Below are 17,708 nucleotides of genomic sequence, written 5' to 3'. Positions count from 1 at the left end.
CCGCTGCACTCCAGCCTGGGTAACAGAGTGAGACTCTGTCTCAAAAAAAAAAAAAAAAAAAAATGTATATATATATATATATAAATTTATTACAAAGATTATTATTACTGCAAATCTCCTTTATACTGTGTGTCAGGCAATATTCTATACCTTTTATATCTATTAACTCACTTAAATCTCATCACGATTCTAGGATGAAGATACTCTTGTCCTCATTTATAGATGACAGAACAGGCACAGAGAGGTTAAAGGACTTGCCCAAAGCACCCTCCAGGGAGTGGCAGGGCAGGGTGCCTGCCTGTGTTCTGGCCACCGCACTCGGCTGCCTCTGGGGTTTGACTAAGTCAGCTTAGACTGCACATTGGACCCACTCATGAGTTAGGAGCTCAGCCAACTCAGTGCTAGCATTTGTGTTTTTGTTCATAATGAAAATATAATAGGCTGGGCATGGAGGCTTACGTCTGTAATCCCAGCACTTTGGGAGGCTGAGGCGGGTGGATCACCCAAGGTCAGGAGTTTGAGACCAGACTGGCCAAAATGGCGAAACCCTATCTCTACTAAAAATACAAAAAAAATTAGCTAGGTGTGGTAGCAGGTGCCTGTAATCCCAGCTTCTCGGGAGGCAGGAGAATCGCTTGAACCTGAGAGGTGGAAGTTGCAGTGAGCCAAGATCACTCCACTGCACTCCAGGCTGGGTGACACAGTGAGACTCCATCTCAAAAAAAAAAAAGAAGAAAGAAAATACAATATATAGGCAGGCATAGTGGCTCACACCTGTAATCCCAGCATTTTGGGATGGGAGGCTAAGAGAGGAGGATTGCTTGAAACCTGGAGTTCAAAACCAGCCTAGGCACCACAGTGAGACCCTTGTCTCTAAAAAATAAAAAATACCAGACTATAGCATTAGGAGAAATACCTAATGTAAATGACGAGTTAATGGGTGCAGCAAACCAACATGGCACATGTAATACCTATGTAGCAAACCTGCACTTTGGCACATGTACCCTAGAACTTAAAGTATAAAAATTAAAAAATATATATATATCAGACTATGCCACACATACTGAGAGTTGTGAGACTTTAGTGCATGGATACTGGGTTATATAATTTTTTTGCTGTGATTTCCTGTTCACTACGTTTGAAACTGGCTTGATGCCATTCCCAGTGTATACCTGCTCCCATCTACTTCCTACCCCCAGCACCTACAAAACTAGCCGTGGGGGACTCTGGTCCATCCCAGGCGACAGCACAGGGACACTTTGAGTCTCACAACCACAGGCCTGGGATCCATCCATTCCATAGACGTTTGCTCAGTGCTCCCCCGTCCCAGCTCTATGCTGGGCATGGAGGGTACTGTAGCAAACAAGGCAGCAAAGATACTCGTGGGACTGGGTCTTTGAGGGGGAGACAACAGAACGCCAAACCCTTAGCAGATTACGCCGTAGGTGCTGCCTATAGTGACAAGGTGGGGAACGAAGCAAGGAGGAGTGATGAGTGTGGCAGATGCTTAGATTTTTGACAGGAAGGTCAAGAGAGGCCTCACTGGGAAGGTAACGTTCTAGTAAACCTAGAGAAGGGGAAAGGGAGCCGTGTGGACAATTGGAAGAAGAGCGTTCCAGGCAGAGGGAACAGCCAGTGCAGAGGTCCTGAGGCAGAGCCATGCTTCATGGGTTGGAGACCTCATATGAGTCCTAGTTTGGCCACTCAGCAGTTCTAGAACCTTGGGCACATGGCTCATTTCCTCTCGGAGCCTCAGTTTCCCCCTTGGAAATTCTTGGCTTGGAGAACTGTGTTGTGGACTCAGTGAGGTTGCACATATTAAGCAGGCAGTGCTGGGCCTGACACTTGACGGAAAATGATTACGAGCAGCACCACTGTTGCAGCCGACGTTCTTTCCCAGGAGGTCAGAGGCCCATTCTGGGGAACATGGGTTGAGCTCACTGATGGGGTTCTGTCCTTCTCATGTCCACACACACATGCCTTGGAGTCCTGTAAACCAGGGCATGAGGGCCAAAGCGAGAGGTCTGGGCTGCCTTCCAAGCCAGCAGGCCTGCCCCAGATGGCCGCCCCTGGCCGCCAAGCGAGTCTCGAGTGGACCCGCATCTCCCAGCAGATGGGATATGAGCATTGTCAGTGCCAGGCTCCCCACCGAGGCAGGAACAGACTTGGAGCTGGGCTTTGGCACCGCTCGTCCAAAACCCAGAGAGCCTGGACAGAACGAGCACCAGGCCAGGCTACCCTGTCTCAAGCCCCTTCACTGGCACTGTCTTACCCAGGACACTGGGGAGGGAGTGGGGATGGCAACCAGCCAGGAACTGTGTGGCCCCATCCAGGCCCAGTGGTTCTCATTGGCCTAGCACACGTGAGTTTTTAACAGGCTTTAGTTCTGATAGGGTTAGAGATTTGGATTTTTATTTTATTGATTTTTCTTTTTTATTTAAAAAGTACCAGACGCTTATTGTTAAGAACTTAGATAGTACATAAGTATGCAAAGTAGAAAAAGGAAAGCTTTCATTAAGTGAAAAAAGCAAGTGTTTGTTCAGTAGGTACATCTGATTGTGTGTGTGTCTGTGTGTATTTGCTTATTTATTTTTGAGACAGGGTCTCACTCTGTCCCCCAGGCTGAAGTGCAATGGTGCAGTCGTAGCTCACTGCAGCCTCGAATTCCTGGGCTCAAGTGATCCTCCTGCCTCAGCCTCCCAAGCAGGTGACACCACAGGCATGCACCACCATGCCTGGCTAATAATTTTGTTTTATTTTTAGAGACAGAATCTCACTATGTTGCCCAGGCTGGTCTTCAACTCCTGGGCTTAGGTGACCCTCCTCCTTTGACCTCCCAAAATGCCAAGATTACAGGCATGAGCCACTGCACCTGGCCATGTGTGTGTTTAAATGAACAATCTCCAAAGCATATTGTTAGGTAGGGGGAAAAGCAAAAAAATGTAGCTTCCTGCTTAAGGTTAAAAAATTTAAAACTCGGCTAGGTGCAGTGGCTCACACTTGTAATCCCAGCACTTTGGGAAGCCGAGGGAGAAAGATTGCTTGAGCCCAGGAGTTTGAGACCAACCTGGGCAACATAGCGAGACCCTATCTCTATTAAAAATAAATTAATTGCCGGGCATGGTGGCTCACGCCTGTAATCTCAGCACTTTGGGAGGCCTACGCAGGTGGATCACCTGAGGTCAGGAGTTCAAGACCAGCCTGGTCAACATGGCAAAACCATGGGATGGGAGGTTTTACTAAAACTACGAAAATTAGCTGGGCATGGTGGCACACACCTGTAATCCCAGCTACCTGGGAGGCTGAGGCAGGAGAATCACTTGAACCCAGGAGGCAGAGGTTGCAGTAAGCCAAGATCATACCATTGCATTCCAGCCTGGGCGACAAGAGCGAAACTCCGTCTCCAAAAACAAATAAAAAAGAAACAAAAATTTTAAAACTATTAACTATGCATGTGACTTTGTATATAAACATTTAACACTCATCTACAGATAATAATGGTTAACACACATTGAGCTCTCACTCTATGCCCAAGATACAACGCTAAGCATTATACACAGATCTTTTTGAATCCTTTCAGTGCCTTGAGGCAGGCATTTTTATCCCCATTTTGTCAATGAGGAAATAGGGAAATTAAGTGGCTTGCCCAGAATCACACAGCTAGGGAGGAGCTAGAGCTAGAATTCAAACCCAGGCAGACCACCTCCTAAGTAACCTCCTAGGAAATGTTCTTGAAGGGTACACCCGCCGCCCAGCACAGAGTCAAGCGGGGAGCGCGTCTGAGTCAGGAGTGAGTGGGGATAACCTGTACCAGCTGGCACCTCCTTGCTCGCATGGCACTGTGTGCCTTTCATAGCTCACTTGATTTGTTGCCCTTGACCAGCTGATGCCAGATGTTTTCAGGCTCTGAGCAGAGGAGGGCTGTGATCTGACTTGGGCAACTGTAGAAGGAATGGACTGGGGACAGGGCAGGGGCGGGGAGACCTGGAGGAGGCTGCTGTCCAGGTGGGAGGTGATGGTGGGGGCGACCAGGTAGAGAGTGAGGTGGCCACTCATGACCTGCCAGTGTCGCACTTACTGTCCCCAGTGCAGAAAGAGCTTTTCAAGCAGTGTGCGCTGATGAGGTGGTCAGAGCCAAAATATGACTGTAAGCCACCGGTCTCCAGGGAAGAAGAATGATTTCTGGTCCGTACTGTCCCTCACTCCCAGCAGAGGGCACTGTGGGACAGTGTCAATGGGATATAAAGACACTGATCCTGCTGGTGCCTTAACTGAAACCCACAACCCCAGGGCCACCCAGATTGACAGGGCAAAGCCCCTGACACCATTGCTTTTCATGATCGGTTTCGACACTACCCTGCTTGTGATGAGAGAGATTTGTTTATTAATTACCGGGGCCAGAAGTGGGATCCTTCTATTCCTTCCACACATACCTCTCACCCAGGTGCTATTTGGCGAGGGTGGTGGGCTGTGTGCTTAGAGGCGAAGTCATGACATGTTTTTTTGGCCACCTCTTGTGTTTTTCAACTTAGGCAAACATGTTTTTGCAGTTAATACTTATCCTTCTTAGCCTTGTTGTTGTTGTTAAGATGGAGTCTCACTCTGTCGCCCAGGCTGGAGTGCAGTGGCACAATCTCAACTCACTGCAACCTCCGCCTCCTGGGTTCAAGTGATTCCCCTGCCTCAGCCTCCCGAGTAACTGGGATTACAGGCATAAGCCATTATGCCTGGCTAATTTTTCTATTTTAGTAGAGATGGGGTTTCACATGTTGGCCAGGCTGGTCTCGAACTCCTGGCCTCAGGTGATCCGCCCGCCTCAACCTCCCAGAGTGCTGGGATTACAGGCGTGAGCCACCAGACCTGGCCTCCTCCTTAGTCTTTAGACCACAGCCCTAAGTGTACTTTGGGTGCTTGTAACAAGCACCTTGGGGAGGGATTTTAGTTTGTGCGTTCTTGGTGTGGTGCTGGTCCCGTGCGTGGCATGACCTGGTGGCCAGAAGCATGCTGTGGCTACAGGCGCGAGCTGCTGTTAGTGAGGATGTGGAGCAGCAGGGGCTCAGACAGGGCTGGTGGGGTGTAAATTGGTACAACCACTTGGAAAACTATTTGGCAGTTCAGTAAAATTGAAGATTAGCATGCCTGGTGGTTTAGCAATTTCTGTCCTAGGTATAAAACCAAAAGAAAACGTGTTCATGTGCACTGAGGTGCTTCTGTGAGGATTCCTAACAGCACTGTTCACAGTTGGCAAATACTGGAAGCAGTTCTGGTGCTTATCAACGTGAAAAGGACTAAACCTATCAAAGTAAAACATCAGCCTCTCGCAACAGCATGGCTGCATCTCACCTATGTAGGATTCAGAGAAAGAAGCCAGATAACAAAAGAATACAAACTGCCTGGCTGGGCGCAGTAGCTCACACCTGTAATCCCGGCACTCCGGGAGGCCAAGGCGGAAGGATCACTTGAGCCTAGGAGTTGCAGACCAGCTTGGGCAGCATAGTGGGACTCTGTCTCTACAAAAGATATACAGAATTATCCAGGCATGGTGGCACATGCCTATAGTCCCCGCTACTCAGGAAGCTGAGGCAGGGGGATCTCTTGCGCCCAGGAGGTCGAGGCTGCAGTGAACCGTGATTGTGCCACTCCGTTCCAGCCTGAGCAACAGAGTGAGACCCTGTCTTCAAAAGAACAAAAGAATAAAAAAATACAAACTGCCTGAAGTTCAAAAATAGACAGAAATAAATGATAAATGGTGTTGAAAATCAGGATATAGTTACTTTTGGGGAAAAAGAAGAGGGTACAAAAGGGCTGTGGGTGCTGGAAATGCATTTCTTGATTTGGATAGTGATTACCCAGGTATTCACTTTGTGATAATTTATTTGGCCTCATATCTTTTTTTTTTTTTTTTTTTTTGAGATAGAGTTTGGCTCTTGTTGACAGGCTGGAGTGCAATGGCATGATCTCGGCTCACTGCAATCTCCACCTCCTGGGTTCAAGCGGTTCTCCTGCCTCAGTCTCCCAAGTAGATGGGATTACAGGCATGCGCCACCACACCCGGCTAATTTTTGTATATTTAGTAGAGACGGGGTTATACCCCATTGGTCAGGCTGGTCTCAAACTCCTGACCTCAGGTGATCCGCCCGCCTTGGCCTCCCAAAGGGGGCTTTCCTTTTATTAGAGAGAAATCTGCGCCAAAAGTCCTCACCAAGCACAATTCCCCTCACATCTTATTGCCTGGAATTGGTCACATGGTTGTCTATAGGAAAACCTAGGAAAGCAACATTTGGGGAATGGGAACGAGATGGCTGTGACTGGCTTTGACCAAAAGTTTTCATCCCTGACTGCCCATCAGAAGCACCTGAGATGGATTAAAAATATGCCATGTTGTACAAACATGCATGTCTGGCCCCATCCCAGACTATCCAAATTAGAATCATTAGTGGTGTTTTTCTTCCTTTTTTATTTATTTCTTTATTTATTTTTTGAGACCGTGTCTTGCTCTGTCACCTAGACTGGAGTGCAGTGGTGCAATCTCGGCTCCCTGCAACCTCTGCCTGCCAGGTTCAAATGATTCTCCTGCCTCAGCCTCCCAAGTAGCTGGGATTACAGGCACGTGCCACCATGCCTGGCTAATTTTTGTATTTTTAGTAAAGATGGGGTTTCACCATGTTGGCCAGGGTGGTCTCAAACTCCTGAACTCAAGTGATCCGCCCACCTTGGCCTCCCAAAGTGCTGGGATTACAGGTGTGAGCCCCTGCACCCGACCCTTTTTTTTTTTTTTTTTTTTTTTTTGAGACAGAGTCTCGTTCTGTCGCCCAGGCTGGAGTGCAGTGGCCGGATCTCAGCTCACGGCAAGCTCCGCCTCCCGGGTTTACGCCATTCTCCTGCCTCGGCCTCCCAAGTAGCTGGGACTACAGGCGCCCGCCACCTCGCCCGGCTAGTTTTTTGTATTTTTTTAGTAGAGACGGGGTTTCACCGTGTTAGCCAGGATGGTCTCAATCTCCTGACCTCGTGATCCGCCCGTCTCGGCCTCCGAAAGTGCTGGGATTACAGGCTTGAGCCACCGTGCCCGGCCTCTTTTTGAGACGGAGTCTCGCTCTGTCGCCCAGGCTGGAGTGCAGTGGTGATCTCGGCTCACTGCAACCTCTGCCTCCCAGGTTCACGCCATTCTCCTGCCTCAGCCTTCCGAGTAGCTGGGACTACAGGCACTGGCCACCATGCCTGGCTAATTTTTTATATTTTTAGTAGAGACAGGGTTTCACCATGTTAGCCAGGATGGTCTTGATCTCCGACCTCGTGATCTGCCCGCCTCGGCCTCCCAAAGTCCTGGGATTACAGGCGTGAGCCACTGCACCCAGCCTTTTTTTTTTTTTTTTTTAATTTAATGAAGCTGGTTGGAAACCAGTGCCACAGTTCAAGATCCAAGATGGTGCCAGTATTCAAGGCAGGTAGGTGTTTTACATGAGCATTTACAGGAATGTGTATATAATACAGTGTTACTGTAATAAGGACAAGAGCCCACCTCCTCCTGGTAGGACCTGTTTTCTTCATTATACTCCCTACTACCTTACATAATTCTTCTCTCCCATTCCAGTGTCAGCTCCACAAGGACAAGGGTCTTTGTTCATTGCACCTAGAATAGGACTCAGTGCCTCAGAGGAGGCACTCAGCCAGTATATGTTGAACAGATGAAGTTAGTTTACATTGTTGTCTCATTTAATCCTCCCAACACCCCTTCAAGGTTATGATACCATCCTGTACCCATTTCACAAAAGAGCAAGCTGAGGCTCAGAGATATGAAATCATTTGGTCAAGACCAGACAGCCAGGTGGCAACAGGTTCAAGTTCTGGCTCAGACCTAGGGCATTCTGACCTTAGAGCACAAACTTCCAATCATCACACATGTCTCTTTCAAAACAAGATGTCTGTCATATGCTGTTATCCCCTTCTAGGTCCCAAGAGCCCCCTAACCTTCCCTTCTCTCCCTTGAGTAGCTCATCACCCTGCGGGGCTCCATCCTGGAAGATGCCACGCCCACAGCCACCAAGCATGGGACCGGGCGGGGCTTGCCCTTGAAGGATGCCCTGGAGTACGTCATCCCCGAGCTCAACATCCACTGCCTGCGGCTGGCCCTCAACACCCCCAAGGTGACGGAGCAACTGCTGAAGCTCGATGAGCAAGGGGTGAGTCAGGGGCTGGAGGTCAGGGCGCTGCAGGGGCAGTAGCTTGCAACCCCACTCCTGGTACCTTTTTCTATCTTGGTCACATTCTTTTTTCTTTGCAAGTAACAGAAACCTACTTAAGCTGGTTTCAGCAAAAGGAGGGATTCGAATCAAATTCTAGTGGTGCCAAGCAGGAATGTAACTGGGTCTCCTAAAGGAGGGAGATCGTCTGGGGGTGAGAGAGCTGCTGGTCCCTGTGTGTGCATGCATGTATGTGTCTGTGGTGGGGTTTAGCGTGTCTTTCCTCCCTGTGCCACACGCTGGCTCCCTCTGCTTCTCTCGCCTCTCCCACAGCTCCCAGTCTGTTAGAATTACAGCCACAGGCGGACCCCAGCAAGCTGACCCTGGTCATAGGAGAGCCATCAATTGGGCTATGCGGAGGTCAGGTGGCTGTCCGTGGCCCAGTCACCAGTGATACCTAAAGCAGACATGGTGGTTGGGAGCCCACTCCCTAAAAAAGCTATTGGCTATATGCCTTGAGCCCTCCAGATTTTGCTTTTGCAGAATCTCAGCCCATCCTAGTCCACCTACTGTGGGAAGCATTCCACCTACTGTGGGAACCCGGCCAAGGCAACAGTCTCTTTCATGCAAGCGTGGCATCACCAGCCATCCTCCACCCGCCATAGCGAGAAGAGGCAGCCTGGGCACCTCGCTGTGCTTCTGTGGTGGGGGAGGGAGGGAGAGGGACAACTGGGACATGCCGCCATGCCCCAACACTGTTTTCCTCCCTGTCTGGCTGTGGCTCTGGGTTCTCGACTGGTCCCAGCAGCTCCCAGGGCTGAAGGCCTCAGACATACCCCTTGCTCCCTTCCCTCTGCCATCTCTGCCTGGCCTGCCTCCACAAAGCCACTCTTGCCTCTGCAGCTCTGCCGGAAGCACAAGGTGGGCATCCTCTATTGCAAGGCCGGCCAGAGCTCCGAGGAGGAGATGTACAACAACGAGGAGGCTGGCCCTGCCTTCGAGGAGTTCCTCTCCCTCATCGGCGAGAAGGTCTGCCTGAAGGGCTTCACCAAGTACGCTGCCCAGCTGGACGTCAAGAGTAAGTGGGGGGCCAGTTAGATCACAATGAGCCACCACTGCACGCCCACTCAACGGGCAAAGCTTAAAAGGTCTGGGGATGCCAGGGTGGGGACGTGGAGCGGTGGAGCTGTGGAGCTCTCAGACTTGTAGGAACACAAATAAGTGCAGCCATTTTCTTTTTTCTTTTTTCCCTTTTTTTTTTTTGTTACTGTTGTTGTTGTTTTTGAGACAGAATCTCACTCTGTGGCCCAGGCTGGAGTGCAGAGGCGTGATCTCATCTCACTGCAACCTCCACCTCCCAGGTTCAAACAATAGTCTCCCGCTCAGCCTGCCGAGTAGCTGTGACTACAGGTGTGCACCACCACACTTGGCTAATTTTTGTATTTTTAGTAGAAATGGGGTTTCACCATATTGGCCAGACGGGTCTCGAACTCCTGACCTCAAGTGGTCCACCCACCTCAGCCTCCCAAAGCGTTGGGATTGTAGGCATGAGCCTCCATGCCTGGCCATGTGCAGCCACTTTGGAAAACGGTACAGCACATTCAAGTCCCGTTTGAAGAGACCCTGCTCTGTGACTTAGCTCCTGCACTCCTAGGTATGCACTCTGTCTAATGCACACGTGCACAGCAGGAGAGGACTGAATATCCCTAACCACTGGCACCTGGTGCACCCAATGCACACTAGCAGAGTTGTGGTGTGTTCACCCAGCAAAGATGAACTGGCACCAAGGGCATCAGCATGGAAGAGAGCTGCATGCTTCGTGCTGTGCAAAGACAGCAAACCTCAGAAGAGTGGGACCTGAATGATGCCTTTCACATAACAATATTTTTTTTTTTTTTTTTTTTTTTGGAGACAGAGTCTCCCTCTATTGCCCAGGCTGGAGTGCAGTGGCACAATCTCAGCTCACTGCAGCCTCCACCTCCTGGGTTCAAGGGATTATTCTGCCTCAGCCTGTATTCACTACAGGCGTGTGCCACCATGCCCAGCTAGTTTTTGTATTTTTAGTAGAGATGGGGTTTCACTATATTGGCCAGGCTGGTCTCGAACTGCTGACCTCGTGATCTGCCTGCCTCAACCTCCCAAAGTGCTGCAATTACAGGTGTGAGCCACTGTGCCGGCCAATTATTCTTTTTTATGGAGACAAGGTCTCGCTGTGTTACCCCGACTGGTCTCAAACACAAGGCCTCCAGGGATTATTGGCCTCCCAAAGTGCTGGAACTACACATATGAGCCAAAACTAGCAAATAAAAAACTGGCAAAAACCAGCAGGCTCAGCAGGATGACTCACACCTGTAATCCCAACACTTTTGGAGGCCAAGGCAGGATGATTACTTGAGGCCAGGTATTCAAGACCAGCCTGGGCAATAAAGCAAGACCCTGTCTCTGGAAAAAAAAAAAAAATTCCACCAGCCATATATTGTTTGGGGATATGCTCTTATATAGTGGAACTCTAAAGAAAAACAGAGTCAAGCGTGGTGACTCATGCCACCAGCTTTGGGAGGCTGAGGCAGGAGGATTGCTTGAACCTGGGAGTTTGAGACTGCAGTGAGCTGAAATCATGCCACTACACTCCACCCTGGGCAACAGAGCAAGACCCCATCTCAAAAATAAATAGGCTGGACGCGGTGGCTCACGCCTTTAATCCCAACGCTTTGGGAGGCTGAGGCAGGCAGATCACGAGGTCAGGAGCTCGAGACCAGCCTGGCCAATATAGTGAAACCCTGTCTCTACTAAAAAACACAAAAATTAGCCGGGTATGGTGGTATGATGGCATGTGCCTGTAGTCCCAGCTGATCAGGAGGCTGAGGCAGGAGAATTACTTGAACCCAGAAGGTGGAGGTGGCAGTGAGCTGAGATTGCACCACTGCACTCTAGCCTGGGTGACAGAGTGACACTGTCTCAAAAAAATAAATAATTAGGCTGGGCAGTGGCTCACAGCTATCATCCCAGCACTTTGGGAGGCCGAGGTGGGTGGATCATGAGGTCAAGAGTTCGAGACCAGCCTGGCCAACATGGTGGAGCCCCATCTCTACTAAAAATACAAAAATTAGCTGGGCATGGTAGTGCGTACCTGTAATCCCAGCTACTGGGGAGGCTGAGACAGGAGAATGGCTTGAACCCAGGAGGCGGAGGTTTTAGCGAGCCAAGATCATGCCACTGCACTCCAGCCTGGGCGACAGAGCAACACTCCCTCTCAATAAGTAAATAAATAAACAAATAAATAGGCCAAATGCAGTGGTTCACACCTGTAATCCCAGCACTTTCGGAGGCCAAGGCGGGCAGATTACCTGAGGTCAGGAGTTCAAGACCAGCCTGACCAACACGGTGAAACCCCATCTCTATTAAAAATACAAAAAAATTAGCTGGGCATGGTGGTTCACACCTGTAATCCCAGCTACTTGGGAGGCTGAGGCAGGAGAATCTCTTGAACCCGGGAGGCAGAGGTTGCAGTGAGCCGAGACCGCACCGCTGTACTCCAGCCTAGGTGACAGAACGAGCAAGACTCCATCTCAATCAGTCAATCAATCAATCATAGGGAAAAAGAAAAAAAACAAGGGAACGCTGGAGACAATATGTAGGATAGTGGTTGGCTGTCTGGGGAGAGGTGGGTGTGTCTGTACATTAGAGTGTGGGTGGTGGTCTGTTTCATAAGGTGGTGGCACATGGGATGTATTTGTTGCAGCAGTCTCTGTGCATATCATGCGCATGTGTACATCAATATATATGATATAGGGGGCCGGGCGTGGTGACTCACGCCAGTAATCCCAGCACTTTGGAAGCTAAGGTGGATGGATCACCTGAGGTCAGGAGTTCGAGACCAGCCTGACCAACATGGTGAAACCCCATCACTACTAAAAATACAAAAAATTAGCCAGGTATGGTGACACATATCTGTAATCCCAGCTACTTGGGAAGCTGAGGCAGGAGAATCGCTTGAACTTTGGAGGCAGAGGTTGCAGTGAGCTGAGATCACACCACTGTACTCCAGCCTGGGCAACAAGAGCAAAACTTTATCTTTAAAAAAGAAAAAAAAAAAAAAAGAAAGAAAAAAATATATTTGTATATGATGTATAGGATCGAAATGTTTCATGAGCAGTAGTTAGGTGGGTGGATGGGTGATGTTCACAGGTGTCACAGCTCCCTGGGGAATGGACTGCCGCTGTCCTTGGGGGTGGGTTTTTATTGGCTGGGAGTGAGAAGGCCCCGAGATGGCTCAGTCAATTGCTCTGCCCCACACCTCACCAAGACTCGGTTTGCTCTTCTAGAAAACGGAAGCCCAGATCAGGAGACAAATCTTAGAGAAGTGAAATGTTAGGCCGGTGCCTGGGGCCATCACCACCTTCCCCTCTTCCCCTGCTAAAGGAGGCTGTAGGAGGAACGAGCATGATATTATGCCATTTGCTAGTTTCGTGATCTTGGACAGGTGGCTTTGCCTCTCTTGACCTCAGTTTCCTCATCTGTAGAGTGAAGGTAATAATTGCACTTACCTTGGAAGCACGGTTGCACATTGAGGGTTCCTGCTGCCCCAGACATCCTGAACCCTCCCTCTGTGCCAGGTGCTCCCGGAGCTCTGCCAGTGTGGGTGTCCCCCTAGGCGGGCGGGGAGGCAGCAGCCCTCACTGGGCTCGCCTGGCATGGAGGAAGCTGGCAGGTGTGAGTGTTAGTATTGTTTGTTTGGTTTTTTTGTTTTTCATTTTTTTGAGACAGAGTCTTGCTCTGTCACCCAGGCGGGAATGCAGTGAAGCAATCTTGGCTTACTGCAACCTCCACCTCCTGGTTTCAAGCGACTCTTCCACCTTAGCCTCCTGAGTAGCTGGGATTACAGGTGCGTGCCACCAAACCCAGCTGATTTTGTATTTTTAGTGGAGACGGGATTTCCCATGTTGGCCAGGCTGGTCTTGAACTTCTGACCTCAGGTGATCCACCCACCTCAGCCTCCCAAGGTGCTGGGATTACAGGTGTGAGCCACCACGCCTGGCCAGGAAGTGGGTTCTCGTAGAGGACCCCAGGAAGCATAGTGCTCCTAGAAGTAGTCTCCCCAAATTACAGGCAGGGATGGTCCTGGCTTGAGCAGACACCTTGAGGTTACCTGGCTCCCGACCTGGCTCTGGCACTGGCAGCTGTGGCCTCAGTGTCCCCGGTGGACACTGAGGCAGCATTGAATATTGTTAAGAACAGATCTGGAGACCGGGCACAGTGGCTTACGCCTGTAATCCCAGCGCTTTGGGAGGCTGAGGCAGGTGGATCACCTGAGGTCAGGGGTTCGACCAGCCTGGCCAACATGGTGAAACCCCGCCTCTACTAAAAATACCAAAATTATCCAGGCATGGTGGCAGGCGCCTGTAATCCCAGCTACTCAGGAGGCTGAAGCAGGAGAATTGCTTGAACCCAAGAGGCAGAGGTTGCAGTGAGCCCACATTGCCCCATTGCTCTCCAGCCTGGGTGACAGAGCAAAACTCTGTCTCAGAAACAAACAAACAACAACAAAAAAAAACAGATCTGGAGTCCAGTAGCCTGAGTTCTGATCCAGACTCTACCACTTAGTGCAGCGTGACCTTGGGAAGGCACTCCCTCTCCATGCCTCCGTTTCCCCCTCTGAAACATGGGCTTAATAGGTAGGTTTGCCTCTTCTTGGTCATAACCTTCCCTCCTATTAGAGAGAACCCATATCCTGATTCTCAGTGATAATCATTTCTTTGCTTTTCTTCATAGTTTTGCTACTTACGTACACGTCCCTGACCGGTATACTCTGACCTGCTTTTGCACGTCACATGAATGGGATCACACTGTGTGTGCTGCTTTGTGTCAGCATCTTTCACTCAACATTCAGAGGATTCCCTCAAGCGCAGCCGTGACTCGTTCCTTTTCCTGGCTGTATATTTTTCCACAGTGTGAATTGACCAGTGTGTTCACCCATTCTTGTGACTGACGTGTGAAGCTTCTTGTACCCATATCCCAGGACACATGGGCATGATTTCTTTGGGCTGTGGTCCGAGGAGAGGAAGTGCTAGGTTGTCAATGAAGCCCATCTTCAGGCTTAAGAGAGACTGCTGAAAAGTTTTCCGAAGTGCTCGGACCACGTTACACACCTAACCAGCCACCTCAAGGGTTCTGTTTGCTCCACATCCTCACCAACCCTTGGTGCTGTCAGACTTTTTAATTTTTACCAGTCTGGTGGGCGCGTAGCAATGGGGTTTCCTTTTTATCTAAATGTATTTAAATTTTTTTTTTTTTTTGAGACACAGTCACCCTGTCGCCCAGGATAGAGTGCAGTGGCGCCATCTTGACTCGCTGCAGGCTGCGCCTCCCGGGTTCAAGCGATTCTTCTGCTTCAGCCTCCCGAGTAGCTGGGACTACAGGTGCCCAACACCACACCTGGCTGATTTTTGCATTTTTAGTAGAGATGGGGTTTCACCATGTTGGCCAGTCTGGTCTCAAACTCCTGACCTCAGATGATCCACCCTCCTCAGCCTCCCAAAGTGCTGGGATTACAGGCATGAGCCACCGCAACTGGCCAATGTATTTAATTTTTAAGAATGGATTGAAGTGAAAGCACCAAGTTAAAAACCAGCACAGATGGTACGTGGGATATGGCAAAAACTCAGAGGTTTTGGAAACATGGTCCTAACTGGCGTTTCTGTTTCAGCCGACTCCACGGGAACCCACTCCCTCTACACGACGTACCAGGACTACGAGATCATGTTCCATGTCTCCACCCTGCTCCCTTACACCCCCAACAACAGGCAGCAGGTCAGTGATTTTCAGCAGAGGCACGGCTGCTGGATGTTGACTGCCCACCCACCAGCATTGGCCCTCCCAGTACCGTCCTGTGGATCATATGGAGGCCCTTGGCCTTGGAGGCCATCTTTACCGTAGTCATTTTCCCTGGGGGTTAGAGACCAGGCCAGGTGTGGTTCGAGATGTCACTTTGGCCCCAGTCTTTCTTGCTGCTCTTTGGGCACCCTACTTGGCCCCAGCTACCCCGACTCCCCTCCAGGGCCTCTTGAGTCATCACTGGTCTTAAGAAGAAGAGTGAATCAGTCAACATTATTTTGACTACAGGTAACAGAAATTCACACCAAACTGGCTTAACTAGAAAGAGATTTACTCGGTTATATAACTCTTAAGATTCTGGAGAGGGCTGGCCTCAGGTCTGGTTGGATCCAGGGACTCCAACAATATTAGGAATCCTCCCCATTTCTCACCTCTGCTTTTCTTTGCAGCAGCTTTATTCACAGGTGCAGGGCAGAGACACCTCCTAGCAGCCCCAGGCTCACATCCCACCAGCTTAGCCACCGCAGCAGAAAGAGTGCTGTTCTTTCCAGTTGTCCCGGAAGTGTTTCAGAACTGTGTCATTGGACCATTCACATGCCAGTCTCAGGGCCTGGGGTGGGGGGTGGAAGGGGCAGACTGGCCAAGCCCGAGGCTCATGCCCACCCCAGAGGGGGTGAGTGGCGCCAGCTCAACTTGAAACGTGGACGGAGGTTGGGGAGGTGCTTTCCCAAACTAGGTGGGTGTGGCTGCCAGGAGGAGGCAGGGATACTGGGTGGGCAGCACCACCAAACACCCATTGCCAAGAGGCTGCAGCTGTGACCCCACTCCTCTCCTGGACCCAGCTTGCAGGCTGGGCCCACGGAGCAGTTCTTCCAGTTCCTAATGAACGGAAGCCCCAGAGTGTTGACAGTAAGTGTACATGTTTGCCCATTTGGCACAAGTGACATTGTAGGCCAAAAATGGTCAAATACTGATTTCCTAAGGTTCATCTAAAAACATGCTATTAACAGCTTTGGACTTAGGCCAGGCTTAGTGGCTCATGCCTGTGATCCCAGCACTTTGGGAGGCCAAGGCAGGCAGATCACCTGAGGTCGGGAGTTTGAAACCAGCCTGGCCAATATGGTGAAACCCCGTATTTACTAAAAATACAAAAATTAGCTGGATGTGGTGGCGTGTGCCTATAGTCCCAGCTGAGGCACAAGAATTGCTTGAACCCAGGAGGCAGTGGTTACAGTGAGCTGAGGTCGTGCCGCTGCACTCCAGCCTGGGCAACAGAGCAAGACTCGGTCTCAAAAAAAAAAGGCTGTTATCTCAGAATTAGACCTGAATTTGAGTTCTTTCTTTGCTACTTCCTAGCTGTGCGATCTCAAGTAACTGATTTCACCTCTCTGGGCCTTGAGTCCTTCCTGCGTAAAATGGTTAGAATGGTAGTGCCCCTGTCTCAGGGTCATTGAGAAAGGTCCATACACTCCTGCGGCAACTGGAACGTGACAGGGCCCGACACACAGCGGGGCGCAGGGAGCAGTACCCGTTCCTGAGTTAGTGGGAGGCGTGCTGGAGAAAAGCTTGAGTCGTAGAGTTAAGAAATGGGTTAGAATCCAGGCTTTTTCCCTCCATCACTACATGACTTAGGGAAAATTACTTAACCTCTCTGAGCCTAAGTTTTCTCATCTGTAAAACGGGCAAAGTGAGTTAACGCGTCTTGGGGGTCGTTAAGAGATTCATTGAGATGATAAATTGAAGAGACGGCTGTACAGTGTTTAGGACAGGACCAGCCGTAGTCAGTAGCTACTTGAGCAACTTGATTTAATGCCACTTAAAACACACATAAAGAACTAACCATTCAACAGTAGGAGTTGAGCTACAAAGCGTGTCTGGAGTTCATGATGTGAGCCACGTCACTTAGAGCTCCATGGGACTCCCGTCCATGGATCTCCTGCATTGGCAGATTCCTTAACAGTTATGTGAATACTAGAACTATGTAAATAAGAACAGTATGATAGGCTGGGCACGGTGGCTCACACCTGTAATCCCAGCACTTTGGGAGGCCGAGGCAGGGGGATCACCTGAGGTCAGGAGTTCGAGACCATCCTAACCAACATGGAAAAACCCTGTCTCTACTAAAAATACAAAATTAACTGGGCGTGGTGGCGCATGCCTGTAATCCCAGCTACTCAGGAGGCTGAGGCAGGAGAATCGCTTGAACCCGGGAGGCGGAGGTTGCAGTGAGGCGAGATAGCACCACTGCACTCCAGCCTGGGCAACAAGAGCGAAACTCCGTCTCAAAAAAAAAAAAAAAAAAAAAAGGAAAAAGAACAATATAATATCAGCAAATAAGCCAAACACCATGAATACGGCATCACCTGTGAAGATAACAGAGTCTTCCTCGGAGACTGACCCGCAGGGGAGAGAAGGTGTATTAGTCCGTTTTCACTATACTAATGAAGATTTACCCAAAACTGGGTAGTTTATAAAGAAAAAGAGGTTTAATGGACTCACAGCTCCACATGGCTGGGGAGTCCTCACAGTCATGGCAGAAGGCAAAGAAGGACCAAAATCATGTCTTCCATGGTGGCAGGCAAGAGAGCTTGTGCAGTGGAACTACCCTTTTATAAAACCATCAGATCTCGTGAGACTTGTTTACTACCATGAGAACAGCACAGAAAAGACCCACCCCCATGATTCAATTGCCTC

General features: G+C 49.9%; 1 protein-coding gene across 5 annotated transcripts in view; it reads left to right on the top strand.

Annotated features, from left to right (window-relative positions):
• SIPA1L3 (signal induced proliferation associated 1 like 3) overlaps positions 1–17,708 on the top strand; it is a 249,459-nt gene that overhangs the window by 187,525 nt on the left and 44,226 nt on the right. For all 5 annotated transcript variants that reach the window (XM_031934741.1, XM_031934743.1, XM_031934742.1 and 2 more), the window contains 3 exons: positions 7,992–8,180; positions 9,084–9,258; positions 14,887–14,990. In XM_031934741.1, the coding sequence (XP_031790601.1) occupies positions 7,992–8,180; positions 9,084–9,258; positions 14,887–14,990 (468 nt within the window). The remainder of the gene's footprint in view (positions 1–7,991; positions 8,181–9,083; positions 9,259–14,886; positions 14,991–17,708) is intronic.

The sequence above is a fragment of the Piliocolobus tephrosceles genome, chromosome 21 (assembly GCF_002776525.5).
Source record: "Piliocolobus tephrosceles isolate RC106 chromosome 21, ASM277652v3, whole genome shotgun sequence".
Taxonomy (NCBI): Eukaryota; Metazoa; Chordata; class Mammalia; order Primates; family Cercopithecidae; genus Piliocolobus; species Piliocolobus tephrosceles.
Note: the sequence above shows the minus strand (reverse complement) of the source record. Positions and strands in the feature narration are given on the sequence as shown.